Here is a 21656-nt window from a genome sequence, read left to right on the forward strand (position 1 = left end):
TTAGTCACCTAGGATTGAAAGCTAAGCATTATTTAGCATTCATCTTGTCCTTCATCTCTTTTGTGGCCCATCTATCATCCCTTTGAAATATTTCTTACATATGTTCCTTCAACACAATTTCTGCTGCTATCACTTGAGTCTGGGTCCTGACCTTTTATGTTTTGACCATTATAACAACCTTATAAGTGCTCTCCCAAGTACCTCCCAAATTCCTACTCTTTACCCACACCAACAGTTTACTTTCTAAAAATGCTTGTTTCATCATATCACTCCTCTTTCTTAAGCCTTCAGAGACTACCCATGCCTATGAATGCCATTCTGAGCTCTCTGGGAGCTGCTCCATATGTCTATGTAAACTTAGTTCCTGTCTTTTTCCTACAGGAATCCTGTGCTTCAGTCAGACCTGTCTCTTCCAACCCCTTAGAATATCAGTTAATATAAGGAAGAAGAGATGCAGAGCCAGGATATCTGGAGGCCTGGGGGAGGAGAACAAGCAAACTAAAAGCATTCCTTTAAGGGTGTGGCTTGAGGGGGAGGTGCTATTTCAATGATGAGTAGTTGCACAAGGAAGAAGGAGGAGGCTGGTTATGACCTTTAGTGGTTGATTGAGTTGCAGAAGGAAGAGGGAAGGGGCTGATTATGACCTTTAGTGGTTGATTAACCTGAACTAGACCAAAACATTTTGATTTAGATTCGACTGGAGGCACTTCTGTTTAATCAGAAGGCCCAGTCTCTCTTTGCATTGTTTCTGCAGAAGGAAACCCACATAACTAGACAGTAGAAATAGGATTCTAGAGAGAGTATCTAAGCTTTAATGCAGCCATGGCATTGGAAAGTTGGGAGTCCCTCTTGTTTTATTTCTTGTAGGAGATTGCTAAAGATATGTGGAGGAAATCTCTCCATTTTTCTTAAAAGCTTATATATGTGTATAGACATCGTAAACTCCATTTCATGGTGATGCTTATGAGCTGTATGTTAGAAGTCTGTTTAAGTCTAGGTACTTTTATAAAAATCAAATTTTTAAAAAAGTGGTCATAGTATATAGCCTGTCTGGTAGACCACACCATCCACTGTCATGTAAATCTGGCAACTTTTGTGACTTTAGCTGCTCTGTAGTGAGCGCTAGGCTGGATGGCAGGAGAACAGGTCTCTTAACCACAGTCTGCTACTAACCAGATATATACATGACCCAGGGCAAGTCACTTAGCCTTTTTTGTTTATTGTTTTATTTTTATTTGTTGATTAGAGAGAGAGAGAGAGACATTGATCTGCTCTTCAACCCATCCATGCATTCATTGGTTGACTCCTGCATGTGCCCTGACTGGGGATCAAACCCACAACCTTGGTGTATCTGGACGACACTCCAACCAGCTGAGCTACCTGGCCAGGGTTTAATGGTTTTTAGATGTCAGTTTTCTTATCTGTAAAATCAAAGGATTAGACTGGATTATTAACACTGTTCCTTCTCAAAAAGTACAAGACAGAATTGTATAACTGAAAGGCAGGAAGTGGAATAATTGAGGTATGGAATTCAGGGTGATCTCAAAATTGCTTTAAATTTTAGAAAACATTTCCTATATATGCTTAATGTGCTACCTCTCACACTGGTTAAATCAGTAAATGTCACTCCATCTTATTGGAATTTTTGTTTGTTTGTTTGCTGTTAACAGTATAACATTCAGGACAGGGTCCTAGCAAAAGGGTGGAGCTGAGAGTTTGGTGGAGAGATAGACTAACCTTGTATTTCTGTTGGAATTTTTAACAATAAATGTGTGTTACTTTTATGATGTAAAAACAACTCATAAAATTTTTAAGAGAATTATTTTAAAAAATTAGTCAGGAGAAAGGAGATGCTATATGGTCTTTAGAAAGTAATGAATGGCCTTTCTGCTATCTCATCTGTTCAGCTTTTTCTGCAGGGTTTAGGTGGCTTAGCCTCACTCCTGTCCTTGTATATTTTTCCAAGACCACCTTTTAAAATTTTTATTTTGTGTATGGATTCGGAAAAATATCTCTCATTAGAGCCCAAAATCTAAATAACTGAACGTGTGATCTGCACAATAGCATTTTTTTTCTGATAATAGGTATTGGTCAATAACTGCCATTGAAATGGTCTGAGAATGAGAGAGGAAACTTGCCATTTTTATCTGAGCAAGTTTGGCAAATTCTTTGCAACTCTAAGATATTTTTCCTGCAATAACAATGCAATTGATTCCAGGACAAAGGAGAATAGTTTTCTAAAATTCAGTTCCTACATGTTAGCACCTCTGGTGAACATCAAAAATTTTTTAAAGAAAATCACTTTATTCTAATTGATTCACAAAGAGTAACATCACAAAAGTTTGGTTAAGGAGGCCACACAAATATTTGCCCAGCCCCAAACTCAATACCACGTCAGAGAACTTCTATACAGTAGGACCACCCTCTTCCATTATAATTCTGAGGCAAGGAAACTATTAATAATAGGAGAGATTTAACTGGTAGTTTTATACTTTCACTATCAATTATATCTTTATACTAAATTAACTTGGTCATGAGAGATGATTTTCCATTTCTTCAATATTAACTTCTTGATTAGGCTAATCCATTTGCAAAATCTGCACTGTTTCAGCACCTTGCTGAAACCCTCAAGATGCTTATTAAGGTCACTCTGGTTCTGTGGACACTCCAAAAACTGTTTCATCTCATAGTGGCATGGGCCAAATTGCTGCTGCTGGTGGTGGTATGTCAGCTGAGTTCCCTGAGGCTCCTGGTAAGTGATGTCAGGTCTTAAGGTCTCAGCGTTACTTCCTCCACTTGAAGGCTCCAGTGATGGCATGACCTAGCGTGTGTCTGACAGCAGAGCCCACAGCCACACCAGCTGCAGTGGTTACCATCTGGGCCATGAGACCTGGCTGCTGGGGGAAGCAGCAGGTGAGCCAACAGCAGATGGTGGAGCTGGCGCTGGTGGCTGAGCTGCTGGCGCTGGCCTGGGCGCAGCTCCCCTCTGAGGTATCAGGCTGGCCCGTGCAGTGATGTAGGAGGTGCAGCTTCAGCTTCCACGTGGCAGTGCACTGCGCTCTGCAGTTCTGCATCTACAAGTGCTCAAATTTCTTTTGATCTTGTCATGCATTCAAGTGAACTCAGAAAGATGTGTTATTTCTTAATTTTATCCTAATTCCCTGTGGTAAGGACTGAAAAATCATAAATGCATTTTGCAGGTATTTTAGACCAATCTTTATGATTGTTTATACACTAAAAAAAAAATCATACTCGATATTTTAAAGAGCCAGTAACACCAAATGGTGAACTTTGTGTCGATAGAGTCAAATTGTGAATATTTCTTTGCTCTATTTATTTTTTAAATTTATTTTTGAATTACAGTTGGCATACAATGTTATATTAGTTTCAGGTTGCCCAGGTTATTTTAAAATCTGTGATCCTGAAAGTCTGTAACCATTTGCAAAAAGAAAAATACAATTTGGCAGGCCACAGTCAAATAAGTTTTTGCAATATTATTAGGGGGTGAATTTCTTAACAATCTTTTTAAAAGTAGAAGAGTCAGGTAAGCCAGAATAATTTTATGTGGTCTTGACTGGTAGTATTTCCTAAAGTTTGTTCATGAAAATTTGTGGATTGAACCAGAAAGTGATAGCAATCTTAGTTCTCAGGGAGAGAATTGGTGCAATCAAATAAAACAGTCTTTGAGCATTTTGGCAAGTTCAGAACACTTAGAAGTGCTCATGGGAAAATAACTTTGGGGGAAAAAAAGGAATCCAAGAGAACTGGATGTTTTTGAAACAAGTAATTTTATAAGAAAAAAGCTATATTAGTATGAATAAAACACAGAATAAACAGAATGCCTCTTTTGAACCTAGAAGTGTATCAGTACCCAAGTCAAGTGAGAAAACCACAAAAAAGTGAAATGAGAACAAATTACTAGAGTATTAAGGGGAAAAAGTGCATCAGGTAGGGTTGGAAAATATAATGCAAGAGAGTTTTAAAAGGAGATACAAGAAGCAAGACAATTCCATTCTTTTAATTATACAGCATCTTCCTAAAGTGCATTTCACAATTTTAAAAACTTCCTGTATAGGTGTGCTCATGGATAGAGATCAAGCTGACAACTCTGAGGGTGGGGTGGGATGGGATTGGGGAGTGGGAGGTTGAGCAAAAAGGAGAAAAGCCTCATGGACACAAACAGTGTGGTGAATGAGAAGAGAGGGGGGTGGGCAGAGGTGGAAGAAGGTATAAAGGGGATAAATGGTAATGGAAAAAATAAAATACAAATAAACTGTTAAAAAAATAAGCTGCAACAATAACAAAAAGACATTTGAACAGTTTATGGTGATTCAGCTCTCACAGTGTTTTATTTACCTGGAGGGCAAGTAAACCTTGTCTTATATCTATCAAAATTGAGGCCCATTTTGTTGGGAGAAAAAAATTCTTGAAGTTGAAAAGTTTTAACTCACACAAATATTCCATATAAAGTTAAGGGGAAAGACCAAGGAGAAATTCATTTGTCTCCTTGGGAGATAGAGTTAATTGGAAAAGCAGGACTTCTTATTTTTCATCTCATTCTGTTTCACTGGTTAGTTTACCAAAAAAAAGAACAGTTTGTGATGACAAAGATGATAGAATGTTAAATTGGAGAAGAAAGTAATTTGGTTGAAAGTTACTGTTGAAATTGATGCATTCAAATTGTCTAGTTTGTTGCAGAACAAGTTTTCTTCAACCTTGTAGGGAACAGATGGAAAAAGGAAAATAGTTTGTCTTTCAATAAGAGGAATGATGGCCCTACTAAATTTAGATTCTGGCTTTAACTTGCGATCTGGGAAAATACTCAAATCTGTTAATCATGCAGTTTGTAACCACCTAGAAGAGCCCAGCGTCCAGGATGACCCTCTATATGGGATAACAAAGGGCAGATATTATCAGGCTATTTCCTTTTAGAAAAGATAAAAGTCTTGTCAAGGAGAGAGAAGCAACATGAATTGTCTCTCTGGATTCCAGCAAGGTTTTTTATTGATTGTGAAGGGCTTGCTAACAAGCTAGGAAGACTTGGACTTCCACTAAAGTACTGTCCAAATAGGCTTTTGGGTGTGTGTGCCCCAAATGGGTCAGTGCAGTGGCTCGGCACCAAGGCATAGGATCATAGTAAGTGGTGCCTTGCAGTGAGAGGTTCTCTCACTCTGTGGGAGATAGCCTGGCTTGTCACCATCTATAATATAGAAGGATTATTTTTAAAGATTTTATTTGTTTATTTTTAGAGAGACAGAGAGGGAGACAGGGAGAGAAACATCCATGTGAGAGAGAAACATCCATCGGTTGCCTCTCATGGGTGTCCCAAGCTGGGGCTGAACTCAAAACCCAGGCATGTGCCCCAACAGGGGATGGAACCAGGGAGCTTTAGCTTTGCCAGAGGATGCCCAACCAACTGAGCTGCAGCAGTCAGGGCTAGAAGGATTATTTTTGCTCATTGAAAAGATTCACTGCCATTCTCTTTCAATAGCTATCACCCTAAATAATTTTAATTACGCATTGATTTACAAATATCCAATTTACACAGTTTTTAAGGGGCACTTCTCTTGTGGAAAGTTAGATGCAGCTACTCCAAATATGTTTTTCAGTTACCTCGGATAGGGAAATTAAAAGCATGTTCTTTAAATCTGATCATTATGCAAAGCCTGACCAGGTCATGGGTGTTTTGGAAAAGAATTACAAGTGACCTTTAGAGATAGAGCAGCGGTTTTCAGAAAGAGCTCTAACATCATTCCCACATCCCCTTCAAGGACAGTTGATCTGCTTTTATCTCTTTTACTTGTTTATACTTCAGCAATATTTCAGTGGCGGAAGGGTTCTTCTATTTTAAAAAAATTAAAATAATTAAAAATTAAAGAATCAGAGAAATGATCCAGCCAAAATAGGATGAAGTTCAGGAAGGACAAGTATTGGGATATTGAGGTTTGGGAGACCAGCTAAATAACACCCTTGCCCTTCCCTGCTCCAACATAGCACCAGCTGCAGCAACCAATGGAAACCAAAGGAGAAATAAGACACAGGAGCCAACTGTCTTCTAAATGACAGCTTTATTTCTGTTAAAACTAGACTGGAGGATATAGCTTAGATGTGTGTTCACAAAAAGCTTCCAAATAGTTCACATATTGACAGATCTCTCCTATAGGTCTGTGGGAAGGGGTAGAGTCTATTACCCCTTAAGTAGATATGTCAGAACATATCAGAAATTTACAAAAAGTGTCAGCAACAGGCCTAGAGGGAGTATGCCAGTCTCCTGTTGCCAATCCCACTCCTCAAATAAGAAGATGGAAATAAGGGCGCAGAGGGTCAGAAACAGTCGCAATAAGGAGTAAACAACTTACTCTGGACCGCTTGCTTTGCTAGTTAGTTACAGCCAAGAATAGACTAGGGTCTTCCAAGTCCTAATCCACTGCTCCCACACCCAATTGGTCTGCATTTAGACAAGAAAATAGACTTAAAATGTTTTGAAAATTCTGTTAAACTTACAAACTTCTAAGCTAATATAACAAGACATGTCTGTGAGGTGAATACTTGGAATATGTAGAAGAATCTCTAATATAGTGGTTTAAATTGGTAGGCTTTCAAATTAGGTTACCTGGGTTCAAATCCTGACTGTGTCATTTACTACTTCTTTGAGCTGGACAAGTTGCTTATCCTCTCTGAGTCTCAGTGTGCTCAACTATAAAATGGAAATAGTAATAGAACCTACTTCACGGGTGGTCATAAGGCTCAGATGAGGATACATATAAAATGCCATGCTTAGCATAAATTAATTGCTGACACATAGACACTGATAAATATTACCTGTGATTATTTTATATCATCACCAGCATCATCATCATCATTTTACCGCTGCTAGACTTTTAAAATTTGACCTGCGAAGACAGTAAACTCTTAGTTTAGGATTTCACTCATCCCATATTACTCCTTTGTCCTACATGTTACTCCTTTTTTCTAAACCTCCATTCTTTAGATCTCTCAGGCTAGAAGTTTTGTAATCACTTTATACTCTCTCTCTTTTAGGCCCATAATCTGTCTGTCACCAAGTCCTATCTTGTTTGTTTAAATTGTTTCTCGATTAACCCCTTTCTCTTAATTCCTATTCTAATTCAGGCCCTGACTCCCTCTGGGCTGGATTACTATTCAAGTCTCCTAGCCTCTTTTTTCTGACTATAGCTTCTCCTTTTCCAATCTGTCCTATATGTCACTGCCAGACTGACCTTCCTGAAACACTGTTTTGATCCTGTATCCCCCTGCCTTGGAATCTGTAATGAGTCTATTCCCTGCCAAAGCAAGGCCAAGTTTTCCTGAATGATCTTCAGGTCCCTCTAGAACATCTCTGTCACATAGATACATGATGCCAGCCATACACAAAATTGAAAATGTTCTAGCAGTCACATTAAAATGTAAAAAGAAATAGGTGAAACTTTTAGTAATATATTTTATTTAACTGAAAATACTCAAAACATTGTAATTTCAACATGTAATCAATATAAAAGTAAAATATATTTCCATTTTTTTTCTTAGTTCCAACTCCTCGAAATCCCATGTGTATTTTACACTTATATTACATCTCAAATCAGATTATTCATGTTTCAAGTGCTCAGTAGCCATATGTGACTAAGGACTACTGTAGTAGTGCAATTGTGGAGTATGACTTGCTACCACTGTCACCTCCGTAAACAAGACTTACCTAAATCTTCTTCCTGGTTTATTAAAAAAATAAGGATTATAATACCATACCAATTTTATTGGGTTGTCTTAAGCAAAGGTGAAGTATGGAAGTGCTTTGTAAGCTGTAAATCTCCATGAGAATGTAAGGAAGTTATTATCAGGACTAAAGATTTTACTGACAGGAGAGCAGGAGATCTTTGGAGTAATTTGAAAGAAAAGACTGTATTTAGAAGGCAAATGGGCTGTCCAGAATTCATTTGTGAAAAAAATCAACTCCAAGCAATGAAAGAAGAATATAAATGTATACTTTCTCTCACAAGCTCTTCATAATGATCTTTTTGAAAGAAATTTGTCACATTAACAAGATTTGCTAAGTATTTAAATTAATCTATAGGCTCTCCCCCCGCTTCAATATTTTGAGGAATAGATTTAGGGGCATTTAATTCTTCTCTTGAAGGGGCTAGACTCCTACCAAAAAGTTTATTGCTTTGGGTAGTAAATGGAGCCCATATACTCTGTAGTACAGAAGTAGGAAAAGCATTAAAATTTCATTCAAATTAATTCACTTCATTGCAAAGAATTGGAATTGACCTAAAAACAGAACACCAGCGATTCAGGTGGAGAAATGATTTGTAAATTGGTTTCAACCTATATTATAAGGGAAATTTTAAAGAGTAATTATTCCGACAGGTTGATTAGTAAGACTACACAGAGAGCACATTATTTTAAATACTGATGAGTTATAATGTGCTTGCCTAAGTGGTACACAAACCTTATCCGAGCCGTTTACCAATTAAGTAGTCCACTAATTTTTCTTTAGTCATGCCTTGAACTATCTTGCAGCTCTCAGGAATTCAACACTTGCTATAGATTTAACTGTTAAGTTTACAGTGTGGGAAGTGAGATTTCTAAATGAAGTAACTCAGAGAAAAAAAGTTGAATTTGTAAAGTGGCTTCTAGCTTTACAGGTTTGCCCCAGCCAGAAACCTCACCTAATGTATGACCCTTTCCCCCTTACCCCACCTTCTAATTAGATACTCAGTCCTTATGACTCCACCTTTGAAATACTTCCTTTATCTTCAACTTCCTCTCCAACTCCACTACCCTCACTCAGGCTTTCATCGCTTTTCTAATAAGCTTTTCCAATAATCTTCAAACCAGTTTTCCCTGCCTCAAGCTTCAGCCTCCCCTCCACCCCGCAATTTATTCTCCAACTTCCAGCGGAACGACCTTGCTAAAATACAGATCTGATCATGCCACTCCCCTAATTAAAAACCTCAAGTTATTCCCAGAGCCAGATAAGATCCAAACTACTGAGCACAATGTACAAAGCACATTACAGTCAGAGCCTGATTTATCAGCCTTGCCTTCTTCCATGTACTCAGAAAAATGATAATCAAATTACCTGCAGTTCCCCCAAGAGGTCCTATCCTCTTACGAACTCTGTTGTTTTTTTTCCCTTGGCCTGCCCCCTTCACTCCTCACTTCAGTGTGGGGAGTCCCATGATCTTCATGCCCTCAGGCATCCTCAAATGCCCCGTCTTCTGTGAGAAGCCGTCCTAAACTTTCTGATCTTTCAGTCTCCATAACTGCATTCCTTATTCCTTTGTGTCAGGAACTCCTCAACGCTAATCCTTCTCTGTATACCCACCATGTAACATTCTGACCAAAACATCATAGTTGGCTCATAAAAGTGTGTTGCATAAATAAAGGAGAGAATTGATGCCTTCTCTCCCAACTCTATACCTTTCTCTTCTACCCTAAAGAGGAAAGCTAATTTTTTAATTCAGTGCAACTTGCAATCACCTGCTGATATTTCTAGGTATTTGATGAGGACAATTAAAATCATAATCCTTCCTTTTAGCTCATTTAGATTGTCTAGTTCAGTAAGGTTTTCCTTGGGCTACAAGCAATTATTCTCATGTCTTACTTTACCCTGGTACTTTTAAAGCCATATATACAATCTGGCCAAAAGAAAACATGGGAAGCTTTTACCTTTAGATCCTTTGACACACAGAATATGTTAGGAATATTTTTTTAAAAAACTAAGCACATCTTTAATTACCCAGAATTCCAGACTATTGAACTGGAATGGATCTAAATTAGGACCACTTTCACCTTGTATGGTTATGCAGGTTGTGTATTGTTCAACCTTAGGGAGCACGATTCTTATTCACCATTACAATGTGAATGACTGTTCTGCAAGGTTGTATCACAGTGTCCCTGCTTATATAATCCTCTTCATTTTCAAATAATGAAATGTAGGTTCTACAAGCCAACTGGTTTGCTCAAGGTCACACAGATAGTTCATGGGAAGGTGTAGTTACTAATCTGCCCCCTTTCTGCCTCTCAATCATTCTGATCCAAATTGCTTCAGGAAACAAACTAGAAAAGATAGTATTTGCTATAGTTGTATGGATATGGGCAGTATGCCTTCAGCTAAACATGAAATTTAAATCACTTAGTTTATCTCTGTATTATATTTGCTCTTGCTTTCCACCTCCAGCTCTGTTGCTCTAGTTGACATGACCTTAGCATTCAGAATATCACTGCTGCCCTCAGGGCTACCAAGACTCAGGTAGCTGTTTTGTTCCAAGGTGCCAAACTGTGCTGTATGCTCTCTGCCTTGCTGGCCTGCTCCTCTGTGGCCTACTGTTAGCTGCTTTCTTCTTTTGGCTTCTCTTCTTAGCATTTTGTGTTGCTTTGTTTTCATAGCCATTATTGACTAGTCAACATGATTCTGTCTTCTATTCTACAAATCATTCACATATAGCATGTTGGCTGTTGACTTTGGGTCTTTGGTTCTTTTCTGCTGTTTATAGCTGTTGGGGGCACATAAGGGATGCTGCTGTTTTGCTAAAACTTTTTTTGTTTGCTTGTTTCTTTACTTTCTCCCTTTATTCTAGATTTGGGGCCTTCTGAATGTTTGAAGATGCCAGAAGGGTTGTATCCAAATATTTGTGGCTCTATTTCTATAACCACCCCTCCTTTACTCTTGCTTAGGAGGAAGAATCTTGGTTAGAAAAGTTCGTGTAGATTGGACAACCAGTAGCTAATTGTCTCTTTCAAAGATGATGCATTTAAAAATATTCCTTCCTCTATTCCTTACTCCATGTTCATCATTAGTATCAACTATGGTAAATACTGAGGCGTTTCGGTAGATTTGTTTGAGCCTGAATAGAAAACTGGACTTCTTGAGCCAAAGCCCTACGGCCATAATGGACAATGAATTATTTGCTTGCATCTTTGCTCTTGATCATTAATGCTAGATCTTTCTGAAACTAATTACTTGCCTTACTTCCCCTTGATCAGTTCAGATACAGAACATAATTACATTAAGGAACTATTAATTTGTTAGAGGTTTGATACTTGATGTTTAGTGGTTGTTTGCACTTTATATATTATTCACTGTATAATCGGGAATTTCTTTGTAAATGTTTGGTTTTCAGGCTGGTTGGAAAGAAAATCACGCAACATTCATGAGTGAACTAAAAAATCTTCAGGCTTCTGGACTGACTACTCTTGGTCAGGCTCTAAGATCCTCATTTGATTTGTTAAATCTCAATAGATTAATATCTGGAATAGACAATTATGGACAGGTAAAAATTTTTTTGAGTGAGTACAGCTAATTTATTTTGGTAACTTGGGGTAAGAATTTAAAGTTGGGCATGGTTACCAAATTTTCTGCTACTTTTTATAACTTCCAAAAAGAGGTCCATATGTGTTTTAAATACATACTTTAAAAAAAATTCCCGCTTTTGAGGGGTCTTGTATGTGACTTGATCATAAAATAGTTAAAACTGGCTACCCATCAGATCATTAGATATCTGAGAATGGGATGAGTTAATCGCTGAGAAATACTGGGACAAGACAATTGAAGAGAAACTTTCAATGTTCTTAACTCCCTCATAGCTCCCAATTCAATGAAAAAGCTCTAGCAGGGATGTCCAACTTTTTGGAGTCTCTGGGCCATGCTTGAAGAAGAAGCATTTTCTTGGGCCACATATGAAATACACAAGCACTAACAAAAACTGATGAGCAAAAAAAAAGGTTTTAAGAAAATTTATGATTTTGTGTTGGGCCACATTCATAGCCATCCTGGGCCACATGCAGCCCGCGGGTTGGACATCCATGCACTAGAGTGAGAGGAAGGCAGAATAGCATTTACTGCTGCTACCATTGTCCTTTCCTACTTTAAAAACTCTGCTCACAGTTACCAGAGTCACTCTCCAGGTTTCAGAGCCTAAGTCACTGATGTCCCCCTATCTGTGCCAGGATTTTGACTCAGGTGAATTAGTGGGTGATGTTGCCCTTATAATCTAATATCTTTCTATGATTACTTGGAAAGCAGAGGGAGAAGAGTATTTAGATAAAGTTTGGGAGTTCCTGAATAATAAGAATTCCTCAGTTTATTCTGAATGTTACCACTTTAGGGGTTATTATTTTGATTCCCATCCACTCAGTCCCTAATCTTTTCCTTCTTATTTATCTAGGCAAATTTTATCACATTCTTGAGAGATCACTGACAAGGCAAATGTAAAAGTTTAAATATAATTTTATTATATCACATGGCTCTAATGCTTTTTAAATGTATTTTAGGGGAGAAATCCATTTTTTTTAGAACCATCTATTTTAATTACCATCACAGATGGGAACAAGTTAACAAGTACGTCTGGTGTTCAAGAAGAGGTGAGATTTCATTTTTTAAATTTTTGTTTAAATGGCAGAGAACATGCAGCTATTTCTGTAGGAGGCATACACTTCTGGTTAAGGATAAGTTTAATGAAATCTTCTATCTTGGTATTCCTTAAAAGATTGTTTGATTTTATTGAGTACGAGAAAGAAAAGTGAACTCTTTAATTATTTAACTTTTTCTCCTTGTATGGGTTGTTATGATGAAACTTTACAAATTTTGCCTTATCAGCTTCATCTTCCTTTGAATTCTCCTCTACCTGGGAGTGAACTAACCAAAGAACCTTTTCGTTGGGATCAAAGGTTATTTGCCCTGGTGTTGCGTTTGCCTGGATTGGCTTCTACTGAGCCAGAGCAACTAGGGAGTGTACCAACTGATGAATCTGCTATCACACAAATGTGTGAAGTCACTGGAGGTATTGACAACATTTAATGTTTCTGAAGGAAGAATTCAGGGCAGCAGAGTATTTTTTTTTTCTTAAATGCCATATCCAGTTTTTACTTGTTTTCCTTTAGAATTTTTAGTTCTGGTGGTTAAAATCTTTTAAAAACTATTTTATTTATTTATTTTTAGGGGGGAGGAGAAACATCAATGTGTGGTTGCCTCTTGTGCGCCCCCTACTGGGGATCTGGGGACCACGGCATGTGCCCTGACTGGGAATCGAACCAGTGACCCTTTGGTTCTCAGGTTGGCACTCAATCCATTGAGCCACACCAGCCAGGGCTTATCTTTACTAGTGTGATGTTTGCTGCCAATGTAATTATGATTATTTCAAGTTATATTTTAGAATTTCAAATGCTTCTCTTGTAAAATAGTATTTTATTTTATCAAACATGTACTATTTGTTTTTCTTTCTGGTATAGGTCGCTCCTACTGTGTTAGAACACAAAGAATGTTGAATCAGTGTTTAGAATCTCTAGTTCAAAAAGTTCAGAGTGGTGTAGTTATTAACTTTGAGAAAACAGGACCAGATCCACTGCTTATTGGAGAAGGTACAGTAGATAACTTTGTTTTTACCATGTAGTGTTATTGAGGAGAGCCATCTGTGATTGGGAGAACATTAAACTAATCATAATAAACACAGTCTTCACTATCCACATGCATTTAAGCGGTTACAAATATCCATCCAGACAGCTACCATTTATTCATTGCCCATATATACATGTCAGGTGGCCAAATTCTAGCAACTTTAATTCAATGCGAAATCTTCCTAAGAAAATGCTTTCTTTTCCTTACCTATTTCATATTCCCTGACCCAGTCTTCGGACGACACTGAATTATTTACCTCTGTATTCACAAAATATCTGGAGATTTACTATAGAGTACCACTTAAGTGATTTTGGTTTTGTGAGCACCAAATGTGTATTCTATAAGTGCCTACACCAGTATTTTGCTGGCCACTTTTTAACTGCAGAATTTTTTCTTTTCAAATGAGATTTTACTGAAAGTTCAACAACTCAAAATATGTGAAAGCAGAGCTATTTCTGTACAGAGGAAGGAACTTCTCCCTCAAATCATACCTGCATCACAAGGCTTGTCATTGCTGTCAGTTCACATACATACACACTTTTACGTACCTCATTACCAAAGTGCTTGTCTGATCTGATACACACATTTTAATTTCTGTGGCCACAATCAGTGGTAGCTAGCTGCCTAGACAAGAAAAGGGGGCACGTGCACAAGGACAGAAAGACATACATTTCTGTCTGAAGCAGTGGATCATATGTTAACTGATCTTTTACTGTTTAGTTCCTGGAACCCTCTGAGAACCTGTTGGAAAAATAGAGTCCTTTCTCCCTAGAAAAATGAACATAGGCTACGCACACACAATTTTGTATTTAATTTCAGGTGTTTTTTGGACTCTAGTTTAAGAACACGAGCCATAGAAAACAGGCCTCACAGCCTATTTCAAATTAAGTTAATCATAAAGGAAGCACATGTTATATTAACAATTGACTTTTCAATCCACAATTTTTTGTTTATTACCTTAACATGAACTGGGAACTTTCATACTGAAAACCTATTTGATGTCATATAAATAGCTCAGATTTTTTCGTAGCTCCATTTCCCCTTTGTCCAGAGTTGTTAACCGTTGAGATTCTGATGAAGGCTAAGAATTATCTTCTCAGAAAAATGCACATCCCCAGAATTGTGAGCTCAGCTTCAGAAGGGTCTCTTATTTCCCTGAAGCGTTCCATGTATTCCCTAGAGCTCCATAGACCCCACTAAGTCTGTTGGTCTAAAGTAGTTACTTGTTTAAAATTACACTTAAATAAATAAATCAAATGACCTGTAATTTAGGAAAAACTGAAACTCAAATAATTAAAACATCTTTTAGAAATATAATTTAGATTGATAAATGATTTGTTTTGCTCTATTTTTTTGGAAGGGGCAAATGAAATATGCTAGTTTAAATAAATAAAATGATAGATTATGCAGCATTATACAATATCTAAATACCTGTATTTTCCTTGGAATTTTAATAGTTATGGGGAAGTTATCATGAACTAGTCCACAATAAACTTGATGCATTTGCTTTATTTGCCCTTTCCCAACTCTGTACATAGAGTATATTGTCAGCATTTCTTTTATTTTTAAGTGAGTTGGATAGTTTTTATTTTACCTTTGTAGTGATTAGTTCTAACTGCTTAGTAAAGAATACTTTTGTCATCTAATTGGGTTTATAAAGAAAATTAAATGGAATTTATGACCTATTTTGTCAGATTCCAAAAATGTAAAACTATACCAGGGAATGAACAATTTCATTTGCCTAATGTGGAAAAATAACTGTAGTGGTTTGATGTGTTTTTGTGTCTAAAACTCAGAAAATTTAAAAATAATTTTGCAATAGTTTTCCCTGTTCTACTTATTTTGGTCATAATTAAGGATGGGGGATGGGATGCTGGATTAGAAGGGATGGATTAGATTAAAAGAGTTTCTGGGGAGAACATTAAAAAATCCTAGCAGAGTAATTTTTTTGCTTCCATTTTTCATGAATCACTGTTTTGTTCTTTGCTTTTAGCTGAAAATTTTGTACGAGCAGATCAGCAGCTGTGAAAAGAAATTCATGTGTTTGTCTGTTGTTTAACTTTTAGATGGACTTACGGACTCATCTAGGTCAAGTAATTCATTTGCTGCTCAACCATGGCATAGTTGTCATAAGCTCATTTATGTACGACCTAACTCTAAAACTGGTGTTCCTGTTGGGCATTGGCCAATTCCAGAATCTTTTTGGCCAGATCAGAATTTACCTTCACTAGTAAGTATAAAACAAAAAGTAAACATCTTTCTGGATTTTCAATTTGCTGATTACAGTGAACCTTTTAAAATAGCTTTGAGGCTTTTAAGCCATGCCTTCTACCTCTTGCCAGAAGTCTAGCTTATACCTAAAAGCAAGAGAGGACTTTCTATTCTGGCATTCTTTCTTTCAGTTGCATTTACCGCTTGAACTGCCCTCTTTGGATTTTAAAGTGTTGCTATTTTTGATGCTGTTGTAATCTGTGACTTGGTTTTTATTTCAGAGCAGCTGACTTGATTTACATAGTAAATACAATGCCTAAGTGTTGGCACTGATTTTCATGTATATCCTCAGGAAATTAGGACAGTCTACACCTTATATAGGTTCTAGAAACATATTCAAATCATGACTTGGGGTGGTGAACACACAATACAATATACAGATGATGTATTATAGAATTGTACACCTGAAACCTATATAATTATATTAACCAATGTCACTCCAGTGAATTCAATAAAAGTAAAAAACTAAAGTTTAGAAACATATTCAAGTAAGAGGTCATTTTACTTTCTCCCAGGGAGTCATTAGACAGCTAGCGGAACTTTGTAGAACTACTTTTTATCTTTTTATAATCAGTTGACTTGTGTTTCTTAGCAATGTACCATTCAATGAAGAGTAATTAAGCAATATTTTTAAAATGATCTCTAAGCAAAGATTTACCTTTTTGTTCACTGAATTTGGTAGAAGGAGGATTGATATTGTAGCTGTTCTTAGTACCTGATGAATTGGCTTTGGAGATAGGGGTGGTGTGTAGTAAAAAAGGAAATTATATGAATTTAATTCTCCTTTTCATTTTCCTTCTTCCCTCCAGGAGGGAGGATGAGGGCCACAAAAGGATCACTACTCCTCCAGTTTAGCACCTTTCTGGTTTAACTGATCTGTAGTCTGTCTAAGTTTTAGGCCCTAGCATGAACTGCATTTTTTCCTGTATTACTATTTTTAGGCTCCTGCATATTTTTCAGGAGTGGCCACAAAAGGCCTGAATGTACAATTGAAGAATCATCTGAGCCTCTGCTGTGGGAGAGGGTAAATCTTTTCCTCATTCCCTTAGGACTCTAAGGTGGCACACTGGTCAAATCTCAATGCCCAGTTAACTCTCAGCCCCTTCCAACCCCAAAGTGAATGCTATAGTTGTGAAGTTACTTCATTATTACCAATGACAGGGCTTCACTTATGTCTGTATTGCTTTCTTATAGGTTTAAATCAATAAGCCAAACTATCTTTCAAGTTTAATTAAAATTAAAACCAGGAAAAGCTGGAGTAAAGAAATTCCAAGTAACTCACACATAGTTCATGTTACCATGCCTTTAGTTTTAAAAGCACACTTGAGGGTTATTTTTCTCAGCTGTTTTCAAAACATCTTGTAGGTTTGTAAGTCATAAAAGCAAGTGAGCAGGTTTTTCCCTTTTATAAAGGAAACAGACATTTTATTATATTCATATTAGCCTTACAATTCTCAGCAAGAATGGGGGAGCCATGTCTCACTGTTGTCCCTGGGACTTGTCCTATCTCCTTATCTCTCCATATTACCCTTGCTGCCGCCATTTCTCTGTCTGGTGCTTTCTATTCCCACAAGCTGCACTTGTTAATAAAATGGCTGCTCCATCAATCTGCTCTGGCTTTCCAAGCACACAGGCCTTCGCAGCCCAGCCAAATGTACCCCCAACTCTAGCTATTCAAAACAAGTATGTGGGTGTGATAAATGCTGTAAAAAATCAACTGGAAAAAATTCTGCTGGGTCCTAGAGTTGTGACTGGCTCATTTTGGGTCTACTATATTTTGCCTTTCCTATGCCTTTACAATTTTTCATCTGGCTTGTTAGTGGCTTTCTAGCTCTGTTATTACCTCCTTAGAAAGGTTCATGGATTCTTTATTCTCTAGCAGTGTCTGGATTATCTGTAACCTCATGGTACAAAAGAATGAAAGGCAGATAATGCTTGGAGGTTGCAAAGTGGACCTGAAATCCAGGGTTCATCCTACAGATTGTAATCATGTTTTAAACATATTCAAAGCAGTTTTATTTTTATTTCACTGAAACTGTAGTTATGAGCATTATAATTTACCTTTCCTTTTCCCATTGCCAAATAGATAGTAAAGATAAAGAATCTGAGTGTTCTCTCACCTTTGAAGCCATTGGTGATGCCTAGAGATCAGCAACATTTTTTCTCAAAACACTAGTCTGTATCTCAGTGATGGTTTATAAACGGGGTTGCAGAATTGTTAGAAATGTAAGCTCACTTGTAATGGACCATGTTTTCCCCTATTGTTTTTTAGCCTCCACGAACATCTCATCCTGTTGTGAGGTTCTCCTGTGTAGATTGTGAGCCAATGGTAATAGACAAACTTCCCTTTGATAAATATGAACTTGAACCTTCACCTTTAACTCAGTACATCTTGGAACGAAAGTCTCCCCATACCTGCTGGCAGGTACTTATCCTTACTTATTAGACAAGTATCTATAACCACTCTTGGATGTGGGAATTGTTTAAACAAGTTTCAAAGGTTTATCTAGAAATAACTGAGTTGAGTCTATTAATAATGTTTCTCAATAATGTTATAATGGACAACAGGGCCAAGCAAATAATTTCACACTGATATGAGTCATTAGCCTACTGTACATTGCCATTTAAGGCAGTCAAATCTGATGAAATATATGTATTTGAGGATTTAGAGTATCCCCCGAAACCTATTCAGGGATCCCAGGTTAATAATCCCTAACCTAAAGGATATAATTCTATTTAGCTGTGGCTTCTGCAGCTGAAGCAAGGTTCTCAGCCCTTAGTGTGAATTTGATAGACTGGAAGTACAAGATATTTTTGACAAAATCCATAAGCTCCGAGACTACTTTCTGTATTAGTGTAATGTAGTCGAACTCTCTTTGTGGTACCAAGCATATTGGTGTGTGTAGTGTGGATTTTACTTAGACAAAGCAAATGCACATCCACTGGCTCTTCCAAGTGTGATTCTTCAGCCAGAAGGGCTTGCTGACTTTTTACTAGATTCGCCTTTGGATTTTAATTTGTAAAAATCCAGGCATGGCAGTCACAGCCTTTTTATTTGAATGTGATAAGGAAGTCCTACACTGTAAAGATGTTTGTTCTATTTCTAAACTATATCATCATATAGTAATCAGTAATTGTTAGGCTCTGTTTACACAAGGAACACTTTCAGACTGCCATCTGTTTCATACTAAAATAAGTTTCATGCTATTTCTACTAGTTGTCTTGAAGCTACTTAAATCCTCCAAAGACGCTAAAACTGGATAGAAAAAAGGGAACAGGCTTAAAGCAAGGATGTAAAAGTGCAAGAAACAGAATAATCTCATAAATATAATATTGAACAAAAGAAGGCAGACATGAAAGATCACATACTATATGATTTTGCTTCATATATGTTCAAAAGGAGGTCAAACTCATTTACTCCATTAGAAGTCAGGATAGTGGTTTCTCTCAAGGGTGCAGAGTAGTGACCAGAAAAGGATGTGAGGGGGCTTCTAGTCGTGTTCTATTTCTTGATCTGGGCGCTGATTACACACGTGAATTCACTTTGTGAACATTCAATGAGCTACAATATATACCTATAATTCATGCACTATTTTGGATGTATGTTTATATTTTAATAAAATATACCCAAAATGTTCTAGAAATATAGAGATATGGGTGATAGAATGCTAACTTTTTAAATTCAACATAGGACGTTTGAATTTATGGGTTGAAAAAGATTTGCAAAAAAAGCAAATAAAATTATAAATTTTACCTTTTCCCTAAAATAAACCCTCTTTTCTATGTAGCACATTGCTTGTGAATGTTCTCCAAAGAAACTTAAATCCTGCCCTCGCTCCTTGCCCCACCCCTCAAATATGCCATATGCCTTTCTCCTGTACCTTATGTTACTATGATTTAGAATACTTTTAATATGATTAATTAGTGAGTGTGAAAAAGAATAAGATGAACCAGGAGCCAGGAAACTTGGCAAAAATCATAATAGAGACTGGGTTTTAATCATAGCTCTGCCACCAATTATTTGGTCTTGAACCAGACACTTATTTTTTCTAGTCTGGATGGTCTCTAATGATCACTTTGAACCCCAAAATGCTGTGAATCTGCAGGTGATAAGGAATTTGGAAAAACTCAAGGGGCTCAAGAGGCTTATGGGAAATAAGGAAGGTAGGAAGGGAGGGAGGGAAGAAAGGGAAAGAAAGTGAAAAAGGAACAAAAGCAGTGCTTTTCCTTTCATGGGAATCACAGATCTAACCATTGATGGCTATGTGCCACATTTTTATCCTATATGATTATTTCCCCCCTCTTCTATCATACAGAGTTAGGAAATAGGGGGAAATACAGCATGTTTTATCATTGTTTTCTGTTTCTATTAAGCTTCAAATTAAGACATTAAATCTAGTAGATGAGTCATGTTTTAGCACAACTCATTGTTTTCTGGAGTCGTAAATTACATAGGAAGGATTTATTCTTAGCTATAACTAAATATAGCAAGGATTTAGTGAACTGGTAGGTGATAGTGCTGGTACCAAGAATTAATAAGGTAAATGTATCCTGTTCACTATCAGGGTTTGGCTTTTGTCTTAAATGATACTGTTGGAGTACTCATGAAACAGAGAAAACATGGTAGGTAGAGGACTCCAGCACAGCATATCAAGTATATAGGACCTGACAATATAATATATATCAAATCAAGAATATCAATAAGTAATAAGATGATAGTCATATAGAATAAAGATTAATGTTTTAATCGTTATTGGATGTTTGCTCTACCAGCGTAGTTTACAAGATTAATGGCTTCCAGAATGAACCAAAGCATCTCCTTGCTGCCTCAAAATAATTAGCACCCGTTCCTGGCTTTTCAGTAAATACTTATTGGATGAAAAATTAATAGTGGGTAGGGGAATGGGGCATCAAAGGGAAGTAGAGCAAGATTTAATAGTAGTGCACATGAGGAGTGTTAGCATAATCCTTTAAACGGGCTCTGTTTTTTCTAATTGCCTGCTTTAGGCATGGGGTCACGTTCCATTTTCCTAAAAGTCTTTACTCTGGTCACCATTTCTTCCTTTGAAAAGTCAACTTGTTTTAATGGCCGGTATCACTTAATGATATTTCAGCCTTATTTTCCATGTGTTAACCAAGTAAATATTTGGGTATTGGTGATATAGACTACAGACTGAGTGGTTATTCCATAGTACAGTTTCATTTCTTAATATAAGTTATAAAAGAATTGCAATCTGAACATTCTTATTTAGTATGACATATTTGACATAGCCATAGGCTAAAAGCACTATTCCCATTTTAAAATTGCAATTAAGTTGTCCCATAGATGTGGCTATGGAACGTTGCTATGAGTTTGGTTTTACATAAAATCCTTATTGTCATAACTATATATTATGTCATGTTATTCTCAGGTATTTGTTACTAGCAGTGGAAAATACAATGAACTTGGATATCCATTTGGATATTTAAAAGCTAGTACAACTTTAACTTGTGTAAACCTCTTTGTGATGCCTTACAACTACCCAGTTTTACTCCCTCTTTTAGGTAAGTAAAGTATGTCCTATTTACTTATCTTTAAAATACAACAAAACAAAAAATTCATAATAGGCTAAGCACTTTACATATAGTCAAAGAATAATTAATATCTGGATATATAAAACCTGAAATCTAAAAACTGATTTGGAATGATAGAATGTGCACACTGTTTTCTGTTTTGTTTTCTTTTTGTTGTTTTGACATCAAATAGAAGAGACAACCCTGGTGTGTGATTCTTAGGTTGTTCTTTAGTTTGCAGGGTCCAGTGCTGTCACCCTCACCACCCCAACCCCCAGTTTTAAGTGCCTTTTTCATAGGCTAGTTTGGGCACCATAGATTTGGATTAATGCTCCAAAAGTCTGATGGTTTTCTTCAGAAAATAGGACTTATGTGGCAGTGTTGGCTCATACTAATTCCTCCACAAAAGAATATTCAA

The 21656-nt window shown here is 36.9% G+C and overlaps 1 protein-coding gene and 1 pseudogene across 2 annotated transcripts in view; one reads left to right on the forward strand and one right to left on the reverse strand.

The window, feature by feature from the left end:
• LOC129074318 (integrator complex subunit 6-like) overlaps window positions 1-21656 on the forward strand; it is a 54895-nt gene that overhangs the window by 10842 nt on the left and 22397 nt on the right. For both annotated transcript variants that reach the window (XM_054578096.1, XM_054578094.1), the window contains exons 3-9: window positions 11142-11291; window positions 12292-12381; window positions 12617-12800; window positions 13249-13377; window positions 15481-15644; window positions 17958-18110; window positions 21097-21229. In XM_054578096.1, the coding sequence (XP_054434071.1) occupies window positions 11142-11291; window positions 12292-12381; window positions 12617-12800; window positions 13249-13377; window positions 15481-15644; window positions 17958-18110; window positions 21097-21229 (1003 nt within the window). The remainder of the gene's footprint in view (window positions 1-11141; window positions 11292-12291; window positions 12382-12616; window positions 12801-13248; window positions 13378-15480; window positions 15645-17957; window positions 18111-21096; window positions 21230-21656) is intronic.
• Window positions 2505-3112, reverse strand: LOC129074317 (coiled-coil-helix-coiled-coil-helix domain-containing protein 2-like; annotated as a pseudogene).

This window comes from Pteronotus mesoamericanus, unplaced genomic scaffold (genome assembly GCF_021234165.1).
Source record: "Pteronotus mesoamericanus isolate MK-2021 breed Mesoamerican mustached bat unplaced genomic scaffold, CSHL_Meso_final contig_49, whole genome shotgun sequence".
Taxonomy (NCBI): Eukaryota; Metazoa; Chordata; class Mammalia; order Chiroptera; family Mormoopidae; genus Pteronotus; species Pteronotus mesoamericanus.